Here is a 22,693-nt window from a genome sequence, read left to right as displayed (position 1 = left end):
TGTTGTAGGGGTTTAGATTTGATATTTGATGTTCAGTTCAGTGGATTCGGAGGAGGTCGTGGTGTTGAAGGAAGAGTGGTGGTGTCTTGTGATGTGACAAGGAGATAAGGCAGGAGCAGGTAGGTACAGTAGGTAGGTGTACTTGTAGGTCGGTCGGTGTATGAAGGTCGGCTCCGGTGGCGGCGGCTTACTTACTCGTGCTCTAGAAGGATCGGTGGAGGCGATGTTTGGGGGTGGACGTTTGGCTGCAGATGATGGTTCTTTGTTGATGTTATATACTATGCGAGAATGGGTGGCTATTGACTGTTGGAGGAAGATGTGATGTGATCTGATAATGAATATGAGAGAAGAGGAAGGGAGGGAAGGGAAGGGGAAGGGGAAGGGAAGGGGCAACGGGACGAGGTTGGAGATTGGTTACCTTACTCACTACACCACACTACAGTACACTACGGATCCTGTATCTCACTCTCGGAGTACGGATGCATCAACACGTACCGCGGGTCCTTCGGTAGCTTTACTGTCTTCAGTCTAGGCTCTCTCCGGGCTCTCACGGGCTCTCACCAGGGCGCCAAGTGAGGCGCTTCTCTGTGTTTCTAGCCCTGATCACAATAGTCTCTCGTCTTGTCTCTCACTGTTTTGGTCACTTTGCATGCCAATACGATAGATACTTCAGCCTGTCCTGCTTTATGGTCGAGTAAGAAGTACCTAGTCAAGTACGAGTACGCTTTCGTACCATACACCGGTGATATGGCTAAAGGTAGCTATCCGTGTCGTCGCCGCATTCTAGCAACGAGGCTGTCTGTGACTCTGTGCTGTCTTTGATGCGTCATTCCTCCCACTCTTCTTTTGCTTGCATCTCTCTCTCTCTCTCTCTCTCTCTCAACTCAACTGTATCTATCTATTTTCTTCACTTTCCCTAATTGCAACACATCACTATCAAGCACCATGCCCTAACCTGACTCCTGCTCCTGCATTGATCTCCGGGACGTATGTCAATTTGATAAACCCACCTTCACCTCTCATCCACACACGACGCTGCGTGCGAGATCAGACGAGAACAATTTCATCATATTGCAACGCAACCTCGTGATCATGTGGCATCAGCTACTCTAGGCCTTGACAAAACACAAATATGTCCATCACTTTTCCATTACAGGCTCGCCTGGAGCGCTCATGCGATGCTCATGCGCAGTTTATGCAGCCTCCCATTCGATTTGGTGAACACCGCATGTGTTGTACAAACCTCCCTTACGCAGCACGCTCTGATTGGTGGCCTCTTTTTGAACGAGGCTGAAGTGAGACCTGAGAAGGCTGAATGAGACCCAACCGAGGTCGTCATATACTAGATATATCATATATGATTTCGGAACCATTGACAAGCTTCTACTTTCTTGTGATACAACTGAAATCTCTCATCAAATTTCTAGTATGGATTAGGAGGTCAATCTAAAAGCCTTCACCCTATGGATGTTCTTTCCTTCTTTCCTATCTTATCCTATACCTAAACTCCGCGCAAATAATATAATGCTATGCTGTGAAAATGCGATACAATAATGCCATAACTTCCAGTCTTGGTTCCAATACGCTACCTATGCAAGCAAATCATAACTTCATCAGTGCCTCTTGTATTTCTGCAACGCAAGTCAGTTTCAAGGATTCAAATCTAGCCTATACAACATCGGGATAGACTTACGGCATCAGCTCGCTGTAAATTGACTGGGTCCAACGAGTTCGTGGCACCCATCAAGATCTGTCCTCCTGCTTTTGCTACCCCAATAGCGGGCCGAAGGATCACGGTCGGTCCATGTTTCCGTACGGCCCGCAAGACGCCAGCCGCGTTCCCACTCTCCATTACTTCCCCTGGCACAGCGATGATTGCATCGCGTGCAAGGACTAGATCCCTCTGCAGCCCTGCATAACCGCCTCTCAGACCTTGGAATACACCAACAGGCTGGTTGGCGTAAAGGCTGATCTGCTTTTTGTCCTCCGAATCATCATCTTCAGCAGTAGACATCGTACCTTCCGAGATAGGGCCTAGAAAGCCTTCTGCGCCTTGAAGAACAGTTTGTACTCCAATAGCAACTTTAGCACCCAATTTTACGAGCTCTGTACCTGTTGTCTTTGCAAAAGCGGAAGCCCCTTTCGAAATACCCCGAACAACTCGTCCATCCTTTTTGTATTCCTTGATCGGGACCGTAATGAGATGCTTGAAACCTCCACCCACGTTCACAATCGATCTTACGGGAGCTAGTCCAGCAAGGATGCCAGGAAGCTGGTTACGCTTGATCTCGGGCATCCATATGTCATTCAGACATTTCCCCAACTTGTCAAACCCAGAGACGCCATATATAATGGTATGTCGAAGTTCCATATCTGCTCCATCTAGAATTATGAAGTTCATGAATTCCGTCGTATGACCTGATCGTAGACCTGCATAATCCACACGCTTTGGCTTGAAGTCCAGCTTGACCTGCACCGAGTTGATTTCTGCTCTTTGGATAAATGGAACATCGCCGGGCGCGGAGTGAGAGGGTGCCGAAGAATCCTCTTTGAACTCAAAAAATCGCGTGATGAAATCCAGAGCATCTTGGTCGACATGAAGGCGCAGAGGAAGGACAGTTGCCTTGAGTACAATTTCAGAGGCTGCTAAATCGGGGATAGGCTTCACGTTCAGAATCTCGAGATGTATCATACTGGTTCCCGATTCCCGCTCCCCGGCATCTTGCATGTAGGTAGCGAATTTCCTCCATGTCGATGTTGGAACATGATCAAAGATCTCGAGATCATTTACGCGAACATCAACTGAACTTTGAGTCTCACCAGTACCCGGAGGGAAAGTTACAAGATCTACAGAGACACCTCTTAATTCGAAGGTTATCTTATGGTGCTTACTCCTGTTCAGCCGAAGTTTCTTAGGCTTGGGCTGACGAGAACTTCCTTGCCTACTTGGCGAAGATGAGATGTAGGTAGTAGCGATGGACTCCGTTTCGGTAGCAGTATCGTTTAGCTCTTGATTGATCGCGGCTGCGAGTTCTCGAGGGTCGCGATTTCCTGGGACACCGATGTATATTGAGTTGAAGAGGAAGTCGCCAATTACTGTATCCTCATCATCGATATCTTGGTCGAATGTGGAGCGCCTATCATTGCGTGCTCTCCTTTCGATGGCCTGTGACTCGACATCCTGGACTGCTTTGGTGATCGTATCCCGAGTGTTCTGCCAGTCGTAGCCATCGAAGAGGTTCCAGATGATGTGTACATCCCGAACACAAACCTTCAGAGGGCTCTTACGGACCTTGGAGGCATTCGAACGATCATACGTGTTCTTTGTCGAATTCCACCGGTGCGCGGTTCCTTGGACGGAACCTGTGCCGAAGTGGTTCTCGTGGAAGTCAAGTTCACCAACTTCCTCCTCGGCCTCTGGTTCTATAAAGCTTTCTAGTAGGACCCCATCACGGGTGTCACGCGTACTGAGCTGTGTCGAAGCCGAGAGACCGCCTTCGTCTTCCAGAATAGCCTCATCATACTCTTCATCACCATCTTGCTGGTAAAAATGTGAATCGAAATCTAGGTCTTCTGGCCCATCTCCCCCAAAATCTTCAGCATCCGAGCCCTCGTTAAGGCCAAAATCGTCGTCAAAGTTGTAATCTCCTTCCGCAGTTCCAAAGGCGTCACCACTCAGAGATGCAAGGAGATCGTGGACAGGTATGACCTTTGTCCGATACTTGGTCTCTTTGCTCGGCACTGACGGCGGAGCCAGCCCATTCAAGATGGCGATCAGGGTTTGCGTAGAATCGGCGCATGTCTCGAGAACAAATAGATCATCCCGAAGCTGCACATCTATCGAATGCTCGGCGTCTTCGCCAGCCGTGACCTTAACCTCTGCTTTTGCTGAGGAGATGTAGCTGACAGAAACGTACCCCATAGCGCAAAGATCTGCTACTTGACTACTACCGCCATCGAATGAGTGGCGTTTAGGTCTGTTCGAAAGATCTCCCGAAACAAGGTGGGAAACATTATCAACGATGAGCAGTGAAGCTTTGCTCAATTCCAATGAAGCAGATGTGTTCTGATCTTTAGGGAGGGTGGCACTTAGATGTGCTTCTGATAGCACAATAAGGAGTTTCGATGGAAGGCCGAGAGGATTCAACGCCAGACTGCAATCTCGCATGACAATATCGACGGCTATTGGCTTTGATGCGGGGGGGCTAGGGGCCGGGGGATGTGCCACCTGAGCAGCCTTTGAACGCGCAAAGTCGGTTAGTGTGGCTACTGATGCTGCTAGACTCGCCGACATGTCCTGTGGAGATGCATTGTCTAGAAGTCCAAGTAGAGTCAGCAGAGTAGGCACCCTATACTCAATCTTAACATTCCATAACTTGATCTTGATGACTGGCTCCATCTCGTCGCCAATCATGCGCGCCATAATTGCAGGAAACCTAGTACTTGGCTGCTGCTGCTCGGGGTCGGTTGTAGCGCCGATGATTTCCTCTGATCCGTTACGGCGAACTGATATGGTATTAATACGGGTAGCTACAAGGGCCGGCAAAGTGATCTGTGCCACCTCGATATCCCTAGACGACAGTTGCACGGTGCCCACAGTATTGTTCACGTCGATATGTACATCGAATTTATGGACCGTGATAAGAGCTAATAGACCGGGACGCTCATCGTCAGGAAGATACTTTGCAACAGTAGCCAGCCTTGAAACCTCCTCGCCAAGGTCCGGAAGATAATTGAGCTCGTCTAACCTAGCCATGCGGACTTGAAAATCGTCAAAATTGAGCCTCAAGACTGGACCATGTCTGCGCTGACGCATCAAAGTATCAAGGAGAATGTCATCATCTTCGTCATACTTCGATTTCGACGGTGTGATAAGAGCAAGGAGACGAGCTAAATCCGCATCCTTAGGCGATGGAAGGAACTCGACACGGATTGAGTTGATATCCGCAATGATGGCAGGGTCCTCGTTGGAGTGTCTGAGATGTGGTCCAGAGAGTCTGGTTGCTTGTACAAAGACTCCTATGCCCTCATCGCGATTGACAATCTTGACAGCTGATGTTTCTACACCAATACTACAATCGGCCCCAACAAGATCAAGGACAAAGCCACCTATTCTGACATCTGCTTTATTCTGAGCAACTAACGATTTATCACCAGGCTTGATCGGGGTCTCGAAACGTACGCCCCGAGGTTTTGGCTTGCTGGGGCTGCTCGCGGTGACAGTGGTATTTGAAGCTATAGAGCTGCCTAAGTTCAAGACGCTGCTGAGCCCACCAAACCAGCTAAACGTCTCATCAAGCCTTTGTAGGTCTATAGCAACATGCATTGGTAATGTAATGACTTCACATCGTGTGACGTCTTCCGTTGTCGAGATGTGAACACGAACATCGATCCCGTCAGAGGCCTTCAGATCTCGGACAGAAGCTCGCATTTGGAGATCCGCATCAAAAGAAATAATACTCTCCTGTGCGTAACCGAAGACGAACTTCTTCAGCGTGGCCGTAGTCTTCGTGGTCGACTGTGATGCCACTGTGTTGACACTTAAACCTTCAAGTGTTGTCCGCAGAAGGACATCGTTGTCTTGTGGTCGGCCCGGTCGACCTTCATCTGAGGCAGCTTGAGCCGAACCCAAAGTACCTTCAAGTCTCTCTAGAAACATAACGGAGATCTTCGTGGCGCTCAGCTTGATATTGAGCGAAGTAGAAGTGGTATCCGGCTCAGTACGAGTAGAAGGAGGGGCATCTTGGTTCAGAGCCTCTTGAAGCTGCTGCACAAGCTTGAAGATCAATCTGCCCACAGATATATCAAATTGAGTGGATAGCTGGCCAATTTGTATTTCGATCGCCTTATCATCACTTTGCATTCCCTTCACAGAGGCTGTGGTTGGTGCCTCAACTGATACTTGTGGGCCCTCGGATGATGTTTTCTTCTTAGGCAGGTGTGTTGAAAATGCCCCTGGGACATTTACAGAAGTAGATTGGGATGTCTCACTTCGGCCGTCAAAAGTACTTCGCGCTATGTTTTCAGGCTCTGCTATCCTGCTGGGTCTGGAACCTGGAATGTAGATGTCGACTCGATCGATATTGAAAACTTGCTTTGAAAGTTTAGAATACTCATCCGAGGAAGTGATGGAGAGCTCAGAGGTACCACTGGACATTTGTAGCACTGGGGGCGATGGCTGTTTTTGTGGTGGTGACGAAGATGATGCTTTGGATATTCGTAGAGACGAGGCAACTGAAGATGAAGACCGTTCCATATAATGTAAATCTGCGATGGTTTGCATAGGTGAATGCTTCTGAGCATGCTGCAAGTTGTCTCGCGAATCGTTCTCAGTCTTGGGCAAAGTCGGGCTGTGGGGCGATGACGGGACATCCTCATCACTTCCGTCACTGCTTGAGTTTGCCCAACCCCCAGGGACTTTCGCCGTTGATGATGCATGAGAAATAGCACTCATGTACATACTCTCAGCATCTTCATGGCTAAATAATTGTGACTCTGCGAGATCATGTTCGCCCATAGGGGTAGAGGCGCCATCTTCTTCGTCACTTTCTGAGGCCTTGGCAGCAGTATCAGGTATATTTTGAGCCAAGATTTCTGAAGAAGCTCCCTCTGCACTGAGGTGTGACGACAGGTCTGCCGGAAGGAACGCTTGAGAAATAGAGACACGTCCCTCTGAAAACCTTGAGTGAGGCCTAGTCGGAAGGATATTAGATTGCAGCATGGCAGGGGATCGCGGCTCAGCAGCAGAACCAGAATCATCGGCTTCTCGTTCCAGCGTCGACGGAAAGCGCATTGAGGCCTTCGGGGTCAATAAGGGAGAGCTACGCCTTATGCTGGCCTGGGGATTATGAGAATATGACAAAGAATGAGACAGATTTTCCTGTTCGTCCTCCTCATCCAAATATTGGCTCTCTGTAAGTTGGTCTAGATATGCAGAATTCTGATAAATGCTGTCCCCCACATCACTTAGACCTCCACGGGTGCTGTCTCCCATATGTGAAGCCTCGCCATCTTCTGAAGCATCATCAAAGCGTCCGCTATCGCTCGCAACTACCGAGCCACTTAGTGACTGTATATCGCTTGAGTTTCTTGGTAAAGACGTTGTTGAGAGCCCCGCGGATGAAGCAGTAGAGCTACGATCAGAAGAAGCGCCATCAAATGTCCTTATTGTACTACCCCGTGGATGAGTAGCCTTGAATGCAGCTCGTCTATCCTCAGAGACATCCGAATGCGCTGCTGATGGAGAGGAAAGTCCAGATGATCTCGCTAGGCTCGAAAAGAGGCTTGCTTCGGATATCAGGGCCCCTCTTATGTTAGACAGAGAAATGAGCCGTTTGCCTTCCTTGTATAGTAATTTCGGACTGTCTTCCCCCAAAATTGTGGATTCCTCCAGTTCTTGTGTAACTCCTTCGACATCTACAGTTTCTACCCTCAACTGGACTGTGACGGTATCTGCTGAGTTCACTGTTGGGGATCTCGAAGACTCGTTGGGGATTTCGAGCTCTAAATTCAGAGTAATTCCATGAATCCTTACTTCCAAGCGGTCGGCCATGCCTTGGAGGAAATTTGTTATAAACGTTGGGAGTGAAAGGGGAGCTCCGGTCCCAATAGGAAGTTCCCCATCATCGCTCATAACCGAAGAAGCTGTTCCAAGCTCTTGTGTCTCTGACAATAGTGCTGCTTCCAACTCCGCCTTTGCATTTTCTGGCTCAGTCTGCAAGAAAGACTGCGCCAAATCAGCAGCTGTTGGAAGTGCTGGATCCAAATCATCGTCGTCTGTAAAGTCCGACTCTCGTCTCCCACTGTGGCCTCCAGTACGGGAGGGCTTGTTTCCGGAACTCCTTGACCGAGGCTGCCTCCCTTTCCAGTTATGATTCTTACGTGGCGCCGATTTCGTGTTTTTCTCCGGTTTCGATTTAACTCGTAGTTGCCCCTCCACCCCGTCTACCTCAACAATGATGGGACTATTGTAAACATCGACAGGTATAGTAAGGCGGAGGAGTAGGACACGAGCTTTAACAAGCTCAAACGATGGCGGCAATTGGAGAAGAGTCTCTAATTTCTAGTAGCATAGTAGTATTAGCCTTTGCCCATTAATCACTTAGGAAGTCTTAGGAAACCTAGGACAATCACCCTTAATCGTAACCCCACGTCTCGGAACTCAACCGTGCTATTCTTTCCCCAAGCGATATCGAGCTTCTCCAGATCCAAGTCATCGGTATCGAGGATCTCCAGCTTTGAGAGCACGTACTGGAGAAGACGCTTCGGCATCGAGGAGGACTTGAAGTATTCCGGGAATAACCAAGAGGTTTGGAAGTAGGACGCCATCCTGGGGGTTGCGGATTAAATCGAGAAAAGAAACGACCTAAGTAAATGACCGCTTCCAAATCCAGCTGGAAAGCTGGCACGAAGACTGGTTCTGCGTCAATATCGACGGCTTCTGATCTTGAGGGCCGCGTGCTCGACTTCTGGCGATGCTCCTGATACGGGTTTCATTATTTTCAACAAAGCGACTGTTGGCCTGTGAATAACGCATCGACACAACTAGGGCAGTAACTGATGACCTCCCGATACATCATATACGTAGACCATAGACCTCCTTCACGAGGTGTATTGATGATGGCGATGCTCGTCACCAGGCTGCAAGTGGGTCTACCCGTTATCGATAACAACCAGCACACGTGAATGTGGTGGCAATTGTTCTATTCTTCAAAGTAAGGCGCAATTAGTTTAAGGGGAGAATCTTATTGCTGGTTATATTGTAATAACTCCTACAAACAAGAAATTATATAAAACCTAATGTTCACGATATACAAAGTCTTTGAAGTTTGTATACTTGCCGATGACCGGCCGTATTTATGGACCTTCCCCCCTCCTTTTCTTTTTGTGACGTCTGGAACCGAATACAAAATGGCTACAAAAAGGAGTTCGAAATAATTTATTCTTAAAGCAATCTAAAAACAATGCTAATGTTGAGATTAGACTTTTGAAGGCTCGTCAGCTCTTCATGCAATATAAAACCGCTCAAATGCCCTCGATGTTGAACGCCGTGGTTTTGTGCAACCGTCCACCCTTTACGAAGTACATGAACTCTACGATACCTACTCCACAGCTCTAGAAGCCTAATTATCTGCATCATTGCCAAACTCCGTGACAATCCACAAACAATATTGTTCCCACTCCACAGACCACTGCTTCATTCTCTCGGCTCTCACACCGTTTCCAAGAGTGGCATCCTTGATGTCCTGGACCCATTTCGTGGAGTTTTGGTCTTCAAATGCCGCCCAGCGAACACTATTCTCCGCAAGGGACCCAAGTCCAGCAAGACCAAGATTGTCCCAACCTTGCAAAGCCTGCCAGAAGTCATGAGTCATCCCAGCGGTGTCCTGACCCAGGATTGCTGGGTCGTCATTGCAAAGCGAGCAAGAGACTCCGCGAGCAAGAAGTGCTGGTAAAGGATGGGACATAACCGACGTACACAGACGAAGGACCTCATTGGAAATGGGACAATTTTCCACGAGAATCTTCTTTTCCTTCACCATGTCAATGAGAAGTGGGTGCTTGTAAAGCGAGAAGCCATGGCCAATTCTTCTGGTCCCCAGAAGAACAGCATCAAACAGATTCTGGTCGGTGTCGCTACCATCACCGAGACATTCTCCAGCCTGGTAAATGTTAGTTAGAAGATCAAGTTTTTCGAAAGAAAATCCATACATGGAAAAAGAAGGGGATTTCAACGCCTTCCTGAGCACACTGTTTCTTGAACCAGAACAGCTCTGGAAGCACATCCTTTAGAGGTCGACCAGCATCCTCTTGTCCAACCAAGTCATATCCAGAGACGAGGTGAGGATATGTCATCTTGATAGTGATGCAAGCATCCATATCCTCTATAATCTTTCTCGTATCGAGTACTCGAAGACCGGTCCAGATCATTCTTGCGCCCCAGAAACCTTTGCCTTCTTCAGAGGCCTTGAATTTCTCAATCTCTTCGCCAAAAACGTAGAACATCCTGTCAAAACTCTCTTCTGGCTCATCCTTCCCCTCTCTATAGTACCTGAAGGTAAATGCAAGTCTCAAATCGATCCACTTGACGCCATCATCAAGTAGTTGCTTCATCATTCTTCTCATGAAGATCCTGAATATCGGCTCGTAGAAAATGATAGTATTTAGAATACTGAAACAAGAAGAGAACTTTCTCCAGACAGCATCTACACCATGATGGTGCTCAATAGATTCGGTATTTGTGATCGTCGTCCGACTCTTCAGCCAGGCAATAAATCCCACTCGACCGCCATTTGGGAAAGCATCCGCCGCTTCTGTGAGAAGAATTGGCGTGCCAGAGTTGTACTCCGAGCTCCAAATCGATTTCTCACCCACTATTCACAACTTTAGCTGCGCTCCATAGATAAACTTGATCTCTTACTGTCATGACATACCTCTATCAGTTTTTTGAAACCGAAACTTGAACGACGCTCCCCCCCTTGCTTCCTCGGTCCCCAAATGCTGCGTAGAATAAATATGCATACCCTTCGTCTCCAGCAACACATTGAATAAGTAATCGAAATCTACCATAGCGTCCATATGTGCATGCAGCAACGCGCCCTTCGGCATCTTTCTCACAATTTGCCACAGCTTCGTCTTCTCCATCCGGTCCTTGGCAAGACTAAACATCATGCCCGGATATACGTTCCCGCCTGCCTTCTGGGCCAGGATACCTTCGAGTCCGGAGTTCCATATTGAGGCCTGTTCTTCAGCGCGGATGCGGGAGACGATTTCGCAGGCTTCACGTCCGATTGGGGAGAGGGATTGGCGGAATGAGTGATCTGGAAATATAATTAGTGAGGGAGTGATGGCAGAAAGGGATGTGAAGGTTACCGCTTCGTTGTTTCTTCTCCTGTGCAATGAGAGCTTCACGTCCAGACACGTATTGGGAGATGAATGGCTCCTCAGTACTTGGAATCCCCTCTTTGACCGAAGCCCATTCATTGTCTGGAATCTGCGAAGGCCATTCTATGTTCCTAACTCGGGCCTGCATTATAGAAAGCTCGAGCTTTCCTGAGATGACGTACGAAATCGGTATTCGATATCAAGCTCTCTGAAGCTGAATTGCTTGCGAACGTCCGTGATCGTACTTCGAGGAGAAAGAATTGAACTATTCTGAAGAGATATATCCCACTTTTGAATGGAGTCCTGGTGGTGAGGTAGGTGGGGGTGGGTACTTTTATCTCTCTACTACAGTATACGCGCACAGCGCGTAGTCAAGAAATTTAATTGCTTCCCCCGCCAGCCCCGCTGCGGGGTTCGCCGATACTGTAGCAAGCCCAAATAGACAGGCGATACTATAAGAGAAAGGGACTACAACTTCTCCACTAGCTACAAACATTCTCACTGCATATAAGATTATTCAATATATTTCTTTGCCGTATGAGTCACTGGCGGTATCAATTACTTTATGATCTGCAGCCACAGTACAGTAAGACTTTGTCGAGGAATTAAGCAAACGGTCGCCGGAATAACTGTAATATCAATAAGACTTCGAAGGTTTCCGACATGTGTCTTTGGAGGTAATGTTGGAATGATTTGCATTCATATGGCGAGATGTGTTTACAGGTCACTGTTTACCTCTTAATTGACTGCGCCCTGAAGGATAAGTAGGTTGTCTTGGCTTAGCTAAACTACCTGGATCGCTCACTGACTTTGAGCAATAGTATCATTACCAAGACTCTATCCGGCTTTCAAATACCCGATAACTTTACGCTGCGCTCTCTTCTTCACCGCGCGTTTGGCTGTCGCCAGATGTCGCTCGATGAACAACGCCATCTAACCTACTAGATGTCCCCTGATGCCTTGGCGGAACAATATCATCTACGTCTGAACTCGGGAGCGGAGACGCGACGAGAGTATTATGCGATCCGCCCAAGGGATTCGACGTGACGTTAAATATGATGGGAGAATAGTTCATTCCCTCAATCGATTCAGGACTATCCATCGATACCACGCTTGAGGGCGCACTCGTTGATGACGTTGTTGAACGACGCTGTGTTCGGTCGCTTGCAATCGAAAATATGGGCTGCATTGCACCCCCAGACGTGAAAGTGCGCTGTAGGCTTCGTGTGGATTTCGAGTTCATTGAGCTGCTTCCTTCGAATTCTTTATAGACCGCGAAAGCCTTCCCAGCTAGTGTAACGATTTGTGTTTTCATAGTCTCTTGTAACTCTTCGGGAATTTGTATGTCTTTCTGGGTTACTTGGTAATCCAGCATTTGTCTGAACAGGTCGACGAATGGACGGGTTTGTTCGTTTGAAGTCATGAGCTCTTTTGAGGGGCTGTCGTACCCTGAGAGAACAATCAGCTTAGATGTAAAGATAGCACTGTATAAATGGTTCACAGACAGATACAAAATAGAAATAGAATATGAATAGAAAGTCAAATTATGGATCTTAAAACTCCGGCTTCTGGAAACCGCTCACGTCAAAGACTATTCTGGAAGACGCCTACGACACCCAATCCTTCCCTTCTATCGCAGCAGTAAAGGAAGCTACACTTACAGGGAGTTGATGGCACTGGTATGTCCGGAAACAAGACACTCCATATATGATTCCACTTCTCGACGTTTGAAGTACCAACACTGTCCTTGCTGCTTGTCTTCTTGTCCAACTGTGCCCATTGTGCGTCGCTAATGCCTTCTTTCAAAGAGGATTCTTTTCGCTCGCATGGTGTAGGAAGCTGGCGATGACTTTCCAGTTCAGTAATAGAGGTTGCCCGAGAACCGGGAAATATCGTGTAACACCGATCACATTGAACAGGATAATGCTTTCGCTTGAGATGTTCCCTAGAGCTTTATTAGTGCATCATCATCTGCGTACTTGAAACAAAAAGACTCACTTCAGGCGTTGAATATTCTTGAATCCAGGCCCGGCACAAGCACGAAACTCCGTTTTCTTCGTTTTGTCGGCAGATTCTTCGCCTGCATCATCGAACTGGACATTATATTTTGTCGGGTCCCTTTTATAGAAAGGGCAGGCAAGACGAGCATTTGGTTCGACCCTGTCGCTCTCAGAATTTCCTAAAACAGTGCTTATTAGTCGCAGGTCACCAAATTGTAGCTGCTCCAGCCCCTAGAGAATGTCTTGAGCGGCTACGAAGACGATTTTATACTTCCCAGAGAATGATTCCCGTCCTTTTGTAGCATGTAAAGAAGAATAGATCAGCCACGTCCCCAAAGACCGCTTTTCATGCAAAATGCAAAGAAGAATGGGAGGACGCTCTTACCTTTCATCCTTTTCCGCTTTCGTTTGTCCTCATCATCACCCCCTCCATCCTCGTCTTCATCATCACCGCCATCTGATCCTGTATTTCGGGGGCGTTTCTCAGGATGACTTTCCGACGTGCCAAAGGCTCCAGGAGAATGCATATTCTTCCCATCACTTGTGATATCCTCGCGCCATGGAACAACCTTTTGTATTATATTGGCCTGTGAACCAACATGGTAATCTTGGTACAAGATTGGTATCAAGTGTGCAGCAAGAGGAAGATTCCCGGGCAATGCCCTGATTACGATAGTCTCAAGATTATAGGCTTCTTCACTCCACTCGCTCTGATCGTCCGAGATGTTGTCGCCATCCTCATCACAGCAAAGATGAAAGTGTTCGCACGGCCTTGTATCGGCATTCTCTTGAAATCTAGTATGTTCGGTTCCGTGTAGATAAAATTGAGAGCGCCGAGAACTGCTGTTGAAGCACTTTTCGCATTCAGTGTAATATTTGGGGAATAAGTCGTCGTTAGCTGAATATGGTCGAGTGCCTAATCCTTCGCTGATGTCCCATAATGCGTCAGCTTCCGATGCAATATGTGCTATAGATGGATCGATGTTTGGTCCCTGCTTATTGCCCCATTGAGTTTCAGCTTCGCGGGTGAATCGTGATGTAGATGGCTGTGAAGACCCAGAAGTCATAGAAGGAGAGCCATTATGTCCGAAACGATAATCATCACTGTCCCAGCTGATCAGGCCATCCCTCCAAGGTAGAATGGGTCTCATCAAGCAACTTCCTTCAAAGTCTTCACAGATACATTCACGATATCGGGTGGGCAGCTCCATGATGTCTGCAGGTGAGGAGAAACTTGGGAAATGCGAGGAGTTGCGGCCCAATGTCACAAGTGCTGAGGCAAACATGTCAACCGCGCAATTGCGTGACGTGGGCTGTGCAGTCAGGCAGGGCGGTTCGGTGGGCTTTACGCCAATGAGTTCCTTCGCAGTCATGCAAATTTGCGCACAGAACTTGCTTGGCACGCCTGACCTGCGAGGTGTCTGTATTTGGGCAAAAGATGCAGGAAACAGCGGGGCATAGGAAGAAATCAACCACTGACCGACGCCCATGAGTCGTCTGACACTGTCGATCCTTGTTATTTAGGCTTCCGCTATTGCTCTGAGTCGTCGCTGCGTTGTTCGACACACCGAAGATACGCAACTGCGTCGGTCTGGATTGAACGAGTCTGCCCAGTCATAAACCAATTACACAGCCCAGAGGGCCAGAGGGAACCTTGATCGGTACCTATTAACTCGAGGCAGCAAAAAGGTCAAGCCCATCGAATGGCTACCATTAATCCTGTATACACCTTGTAAACACCTTGAAAGGGGCGGGGCAAGCCGCCCTTTGAATAGGGCAGAATGCTCTCCAGAGAAACCCCCGGCTTTGCAGCTAGGAAGAGGGAAGAGAAAAATATAAATAAAGAGTTCCTGCCACCTCATCTTGAAAACTCTTATATGATACTTCACCAAAAACATTGAGACTTTAGAATTATCACATGATCATCAACAACATGACGCTCATCATAAACCAACCATTCCTATTCCGTCACCGGAAAGTGCAAAGAGATCCCAAGCCCAAGCCAAAACCAAACCCCGATGATCCATTGTCAGTTTGGTTTCCAGTTGAAACTTTCAAAGAGCTAACAGTTTGCAGTCAAGGGCAATAGACGTGAAGGATAATGTTTGGCGAAATCGAGGTAAGTCTTCGACCCATTGACATTCGAAAATTAGGATAGCAGAGTGTTCCATCTTGAGTGTGAAACTGAGAGAATCGTCAAAGCGGTTTTCGAGCTTGCTTTGCTCTCAGTTTCTCACACATTTTGGAAAATCCAGACCTTATGGTTGCGTGCAATAGCACCGGGGCCGAAATTATCGACTCGAAGTTACCACTCAAGATGGGACATTGTATTGTCCTATGTTCCGATGCGCCCTCTTACGCCCTGATATCAGATGCCACTAACACCAAGTAGCACTATACGCCATTTTGGAAAGAAATGATGACTGATCCGATTCCGCTGGCCGGAAAAGGGCGGATCTAGGGTTGGTGTTTGGGGTTAAATGGCGGACTGGCGTAAGGGGGGCAGAGGGCGAAAGGCGAAGGGCGAACGGGTCTAACAACAACAAGTGCTTGTGCGTGTCCATTGAACCACTGAGCTGCTTAGTACGAGGTACTTCATACAGCAGCTCCATTGGCCAAGGAGGGTTTAGATGAGCAATTCGAGTAGCGTTAGCATAGGCCTTTAATACCATGATCACTTGACCTATTCATGTTTCTGGGAATCCAGCTTGGGCTCCTTGCTTAGCTAACTAAAACGCTTGTTCTCAATGTCAGCCGGACGGTTTAGAAAAGAAGTCGTTGAATTGTGTATGACAGCGAAACCGACAAGACTTGCATGTGCAACCGAAGAAGAAGCTACTTGTACCGAAGGTTTGTTTGCTTGCACTAGCTTGACACCTTCGGAATCACGAGGTACGGGAAAAACACTGACCTGGTCTAATACGCTAGTATTGATCTCTTGATATTGTGTCGCTTATCTGGTGTTTATGGGGTGGAAAACGCTTTGTAAATACAAGACAGTGATTGGTCGGCCAATCAAGCCTCGGTCCGCAGCCTAGCCTAGGTTGAGCTACCCGGGCCCGGTAAAATACCCCAGATTTACTTCCTAACAATTCCAATATCCCATCTCACGTTAGTACCTATGTAAGTCATCTTTTCAAACCTGCAAAGCTCGACAGTTTCCTTCTCTTGTGATTGTATTTTTCTACAAATCGTCTATCCACCATGGCTGCTCTGAAGACCTTCTCCCGAGACGAGGTTGCAAAGAACGGCTCATCTGAAGACTCGACCTGGTTCATTATTGATAGCAAGGTCTTCGATGTTTCCGACTTCGTCGATGCGCATCCTGGCGGCGAATATGTCCTGAAGCAGGTCGCGGGCACCGATGCTACTGAAGCATTCTACAATCTTCACAAACAGGAAGTGCTGCAGAAGTACTCGAGTCTCTGTATTGGCACCATCGAGGGCGAGAAGCCACAGGTCATTGAGCATAAGCCTGGAGACCTCAGCGTCGTTCCATATGGCGAGCCAACATGGCTAACCCCTCAATTCAAGAGCCCATACTACAAGGAGAGCCATCGGAAGTTACAGAAGGCATTACGAGTTTTCGTAGATACCGAAGTCTACCCTGTAGCACAGAAATGTGAGGAGGAAGGAAAACATATCCCACAAGACCTTATCGATAAGATGTCGAAGAAGGGTATCCTGCATATGCGGTTGGGTCCTGGTAAACATATGCACGGCGTTAGCTTGATGGATGGTGCGATGGAGGGAGATGAATTCGACTACTTCCACGATATGATTGTGGGGCAGGAAATGGTCCGGGCGAATGCCAGAGGATTTCAAGATGGAAACATGGCTGGGTGAGTCCAAAATTCTGGCCCTGATTGTGTTGTTCATATGAGATACTCACATCAGCTCAATGTATTTCCTGAAATTAAATATTCGGACGCTAACATACTTCTAGAATGACAATCTCCCTATCAGCCGTTTTACAATTTGCTAATGACGAATCATGGAAGGCAAAGATTGCCAATGAAGTCTTTTCTGGGGAAAAGAAGATCTGCCTTGCTATTACTGAGGCTTTCGCTGGAAGTGATGTAGCGGGCATTAGAACAACGGCGACCAAGACACCAGATGGTATGATTCCGAGCACTTATTACCTCTCTGTACTCCCAGAATATGTTGATCATCAAGCTTTTTCAACTTGGAAAAAACCTGACTGCTTCTGAAGCAATCTGTTTTGTCGCTTTCGAAACCTTCCGGGAAGAACAACCGCTAATCACCGATCGACTATAGGAAAACACTACATTGTTAATGGTACTAAGAAGTGGATTACGAATGGCGTGTTCTGTGACTACTTCGTGGTTGGAGTGCGCACCGACAAAGGATTATCTGTCCTTCTGATTGAGCGACAAGAAGGCGTTGAAACCAGTGCCATCAAGACTTCTTATTCTGCAGCCGCAGGTACTACATTCATCACATTCGATAAGTATGAACCCTAGCTCTCCAAAGATACCTCCCTACTAACTGTAAACAGTGTCAAAGTCCCCGTAGAGAACCTCCTGGGCAAAGAAAACAAGGGGATTTATGTCATCCTCGCAAATTTCAACCACGAGCGCTGGATGATGTGCTGTGCCGTAATCCGCCAGAGCCGTTCCGTAACAGAAGAATGTCTCAAATGGAGCAATCAGCGATTAGTCTTCGGAAAGAAGCTAATCGAACAACCAGTTATCCGCCAAAAGTAAGCCCCCGCCCGATCGAGTTCCACATTTTCTCCATATACTGACAATGCACTACCACCACAGACTAGCGAAAATGATATCTCACTGTGAAGCCAACCAAGCCTGGCTCGAAAACATCACCTACCAAATGACGCAAATGCCCTACTCGCAACAATCGCAGCACCTAGCAGGCCCCATCGGCCTTCTGAAAATGTTCGCCACACGTTCCGCGCACGAGATTGCCGACGAGGCTGTGCAGATTTTTGGCGGCAGGGCTTTGACCCGGACGGGAATGGGGCGCACGATTGAGATGTTCCACCGCACGTATAAGTTTGATGCTATCCTGGGCGGTGCTGAGGAAGTGTTGGGCGATTTGGGCGTGAGACAGGCGTTGAAGAATATGCCGAAGAGTATGTTGTAGATTAGTAGGAAAGGAAGCAAATGAAGGAAAGGAAAGCAAGGTCGGGCATTAATCTAGGCTTTATAACTTTATTGGGGCAATTTATGAATTGGATTAGGGGCAAACTAACTTCACACATTATCGATACGTTGCATCAGCTTAGGGGATTACGAACTGCATTAGTAGACTATAGAACCTTTGCAACCTATCTTCATATATTGCGTTTTGCTATTCTAATAAGGAAGGAACAAGTGGTGTTTCTTCAGACTTGAAAATGAAGTGCAACTCAGGCCTTGGTAGGCGAGACCTGATCGGCTCCTGGGAATGCAAGAGCAAAAGAGGCAGGTATCATTGTATAATCAAGTTTCGCGAACGGACCGAGAAATACTGGCGTCCTGACTTCCCCAGGTGTGGGGTAAAACACCTGAGTACCTCCACGGATCTGTATCATATCCTGGGCAGACCCGCGTCCTCGATGCCCTACAATCCTTGAATCTTCTTTAGATTCTCACCCAATGACACAGGCGAACAATGAGAAACAATCGACTTCACAGCATAGGAATTCGAGAATACTTGAAAAAGGGGTGCTTATTCCCGAATGCAATTATGTACTAAGCTTCATTACAAAGTCTATCAACGCCAACACCACGTGTATCAATCCACAACGACTGTACCGCTATGCATATAAACCCCATATAACGCCAGACCCATGCCGCGAAAACCATCCATCCCGGATCCGTATGCGTCTTTTTGGTATAAACGAAAAGCAAGAACATGTCCAAAAATTTAGTGTCACCACGACAATCAATTTTACTTCTTCCATATCACCATCGCCCCCATGATCAATGCCATAGACACACAATTATGTCGATCGAGAAATTGAGTCCACCCATAGAGACCAATTCCAGGTTACTCATATATCTCAGGCATTCAAGATGATGTCTTGTTTGCCTCTAGAACTGCAGCCAAAGCCTGCGCAAACTCCGGCGTCTTGAATTGTATTACCCAAGTCTCGAGAGCGTCGCCATTTCCAGCCAGAGCCATAACTTTGACAGTCTTTCCTGTTGCTTCGTACTTTGCATTAGAAAGAACGCCTTTGTTGAACACAATCTTGCCGCTAGGGTCGCCACGTTGGAGCATTCTGACTGCCCCAGTGTCCTTGTTCTTAAGAACTCTCAAGGGTCCTACGCCCCTAGTCTCCCAAGACCCTTTGCCGTCCTTCGTGACAAATTTGGTTGTCTTGGCACGAACCTCATGGAGGACCTCTTCATCTTCCTCGCCAGGACCACCTGAGGTAAGATCAATCTGCTCATGACGTTCGGCATCAGGTTCACCCTCTACGCCACTATCGCCATCGGTTGTAGCACCCGGGCTAGTGGCGCGAGAAGTACTAGCAGAAGGCACTGCAGAAGGGAAGAGGGAAGGACCAGAGCTCGATGCGCCGAAGCTGAAGCCTACCGTGGGCTTGGAGTTGGTAAGGCTTCCGAATATATTGGACTGAGGGGGCTTCGTCTCCTTGGCATTTCCAAAGAGGCTACTGCCGAAAACGCCCGAAGATTTGGTAGGAGTTGCGGCTGTGACGCTCAAAGTCGGAGCATCGATTTTAGTATCGCCGTTTGGAGTGCTGGAGCCAAATTTGATTGGGCTACCTTGATTCCAGGTATGGTCCCCAGTAACCCCATTCACGGGTGCATTGAGTGAGGAGAATGGGCTTTTGATATTTGGGGAAGGTCTCCCTGCATTCGGCCGAGTGTTCTCCTTCTCTTCGTTAGACGTAGTGGGGAATAAGGATGTACCCGAGGGAAATGTCATTCGGTCTGCTAAGCTCTTGCCCGGTGTACTGGTACCGGAGTCGGAATCGGCTTCACCTACGGGCTTTGATTGTTCGAAGAAAGAATTAGTAGGCTTCTTAGCAGAGGCTATGCCTGCGCCTGTTTCGGAAGCAGGTGTGCCAGGACCACTGTTGCTTTCCTCGCCGGGTTGGTAATTAGGGTCCTTGTTTTCCGAATCGCTCTCGCCTCCGTTATCTTCGTCTGCATCTTCCTCATCCGCATCGTCATCCTTCCCGCTACCAGTATCGGAACTGAGATGCGCGAAAATACCTTTGTCTAATTGGAGAGGTTTTCCGGCTATGTGGCCGTCGAAAACAGATCCCGAATTTGAAATGGCCCCTGGTGTTGATGCGCGAGAACCATTCACAGGACTGGGGCTAAAAAAACTACCACCTGAATTCTGAGATGGCTTTTGACTAAACAAGGATACCGGCGGTTGAGAATCAACGATAGCCTGTTTAGGAAACATTTCAGAAGCAGTGTTCGTATTGAACATCGGCGCTGATGCCCCAAAGGGAGAGCCTTTGCCTGGCACTGGGACAAAGCGATTGGTTAAGCTCTTGACTTCCCTCTCTTCTTTTTCTTTCATCTCAGCCCGAGCTTTCTTGAAATTCGCGCGGAACTCTTCTTCGTCATCATCGGAATCTAAATCCTCATCTATGGCCTTTTGTAATAGTCGTTCTTCATTTTTCTCGTTGTCTAACGCGGCTTGCTTGGCGAATTGCGCCGTAAAATCGACAGCAGCAAATGTTGGAGGCTTGATGGCAGGTGCGCTCTGTCCAGTAGCAGCTGGAGTGGAAGAGAAAGCTGTGACTGCATTCGAGAAGTTGCTGTCGCCAGACGATGGATTTGGTACAAACTGGTTCGCAGGGGCCGAAGAAACTGGGGTGAAGCTTTGTGTGGCAGATTTAGTGGGGCTAGACGGAGTCTTCGGGGCGAACATATTCCCAGGCGATAGAAATGTTGTCTTGGTAGCTGCTGCCGAGGCTGGAATAGGGAGTTTTCCGAATGGATTGACACGAGGTGCCTCGTCCGCTGGCTTTGCTGGAGAGCCGATGATCTTTCTCTCTGGACTGACCTTCGCGGGGCCGTTGGGTTTGGACGGGCTCTCGAGTATGCTCTTGAACGTGTTTAAGGTGTTGGATCCACCACTGGCGCCATTTAGGTTCTGCATATTGACCTGCTTCAAAGGACTATTTCTCTTCGGTTGCGGCATATCTTGGTCCAAGTCATCACCCTTTCTCTTTCCTTTAGAAGGAGATGGTGTAGCACTCGGGTGTGGAACAGGAGGCTGAAAGAATTGTGCCGAGGAAGTAGTTACCGTATTTCCATTAAGGAATGGTTGAGAGCTTGCGGCCTGAGTTGGTATTGGAGACGCCGGAGCAAGTTGCTCATTTGATTGTCGAAATGGGTTTGGCAATCCAACTTGCCCTGTGCGCTTAGTGGGGGGTTCATTCTCTTCATTTTCATCATCAGCAGCGCGTTTTGCATTGCCCTTGTCATTCGCTTGGGTCAATTTAGGTTCAACTCCGAGCCTACGGAGTTCCATCGTATATTCTGCGGTACCACGTCGCAAAATTTGTTTGCGCAGGATCTGATAGAAAGCGATTGCTGGCATAATGTTGGTCGTAACAGATACGGTATCGAAGTACTTTCTCAACTCATTATTCAGGATTTTCATACGATATGCGACGTAGAATTCGATGCGTAACTCCGGAGAATAGTGCTCAGGAACCAGGGGTGCCATGTGTTCGATTGGGAATGTCTTGGCAAAGTATAGTCCAGGGAACATCTTGGGAAAGTCTTTAGCTTCCCCGTTGATGTCATGAATTAAGCCTTCTTCCTCTCGAGTCATCGAAGATGCCCTCTCGGGTATCGCAGGTGCAAGTAATTCGTAGGCTCTGAAGTTTTGCTCAGTCTCAGCTCTCGAAATCGAGTCTATCAGTGAGACAACTTCGGGAGTGTACGGTAGGTTCGATTGTGGCTCTTTGAACTAGGCAAAATTAGTATCTATATAGAAGCTGATGGAGCTTTGCGTGTACTTACGAATGGGACATTTTGTGCGAGAACACGAGGTTTCGGCTGGCCCTTATTATGAGGCTCCATGGTAACTCCCTGAAATTGTTCCCAGTCGACTTTTGCCCAGTCAATCTGCTGTATCGATTGACCCTGGGCAGAAGAGATTTCTTGAGACGTAGTCACCTGATGCTGGTCCAAGAAAGCTGGTCGAGCTTCTGGCTGTTTAAGAGGACTGCCAAATAGTCCGTTGACAGGTGCAACTGGCTTCACTGGCGAAGGCTCAGTTCTGGCTCCAGCTCCGTTGACTTGGGGCTCTGTCGCTGGCTCGCCAAGTGGTTTGTTTAGATTTGCGAACAGGTCACCCGGCGCGGATGGTTTTTCTGGTGAGGCTTGTCTGTCTTTGTCAACACCGTTGGTATTAGACTGAACAGCGGGTTCATCAGGAGATTTGTTAAGACTCCCAAATGGATTTGTTATCGATGTCGCCGGCTTGTTTGGGCTAGAAAATATATTGTTCACAGTCCCATCTTGTGACGTGTTGCCACCAAAAGTAATGCTTGATGGTTGTTTCGGCTTTGGTCCGTCAAAGATACTGCTAGCGGGTTGCGAGTTTAGTTGCCCAAACGTGGGGGATGCAGTTGGTGCCTGACTGGAGGAACCGAAAATATTGAGGGGAGCCTGCTTTGGCTGACCATTTTGTGCAAAGAAATTACTTGTGCCGTTGGTAGAACTCTGACCCTTGTTTCCGAACAGATCATTCACTGGTGGGGCAGCGGATTGCACACTGCCGAAAAGATTGGACATTGGTGGTTTTGGAGAATCAGCGGTGTTAGGTGTAGAAAAGGATTTGCCAAA

At 47.9% G+C, this 22,693-nt stretch overlaps 3 protein-coding genes across 3 annotated transcripts; 1 reads left to right on the top strand and 2 right to left on the bottom strand.

Annotated features, from left to right (window-relative positions):
- Positions 1–1,602: 1,602 nt before the first annotated feature.
- Positions 1,603–8,328, bottom strand: atg2 (Autophagy-related protein; the record flags this gene model as incomplete). The annotated part of the gene is made up of 3 exons (XM_031145004.1): positions 1,603–1,668; positions 1,694–8,062; positions 8,134–8,328. 3 exons carry the CDS (start codon positions 8,326–8,328, stop codon positions 1,603–1,605), a joined length of 6,630 nt encoding a protein of 2,209 aa, XP_031009920.1.
- Positions 8,329–9,122: 794 nt separating this feature from the next.
- On the bottom strand, positions 9,123–11,032 carry ada2a_1 (Adenosine deaminase; the record flags this gene model as incomplete). Its single annotated transcript, XM_031145003.1, has 4 exons — positions 9,123–9,662; positions 9,712–10,373; positions 10,434–10,820; positions 10,873–11,032. The coding sequence occupies 4 exons, from the start codon at positions 11,030–11,032 to the stop codon at positions 9,123–9,125; spliced, it is 1,749 nt and encodes a 582-aa protein (XP_031010011.1).
- A 5,056-nt stretch (positions 11,033–16,088) lies between these two features.
- apdG_0 (Acyl-CoA dehydrogenase) lies at positions 16,089–18,008 on the top strand (the record flags this gene model as incomplete). The annotated part of the gene is made up of 5 exons (XM_031145002.1): positions 16,089–16,726; positions 16,831–17,003; positions 17,163–17,355; positions 17,404–17,607; positions 17,672–18,008. The coding sequence occupies 5 exons, from the start codon at positions 16,089–16,091 to the stop codon at positions 18,006–18,008; spliced, it is 1,545 nt and encodes a 514-aa protein (XP_031010010.1).
- Positions 18,009–22,693: the final 4,685 nt, after the last annotated feature.

Source organism: Lachnellula hyalina (genome assembly GCF_007821495.1).
Source record: "Lachnellula hyalina strain CBS 185.66 chromosome Unknown contig00001, whole genome shotgun sequence".
NCBI lineage: Eukaryota > Fungi > Ascomycota > Leotiomycetes > Helotiales > Lachnaceae > Lachnellula > Lachnellula hyalina.
Note: the sequence above shows the minus strand (reverse complement) of the source record. Positions and strands in the feature narration are given on the sequence as shown.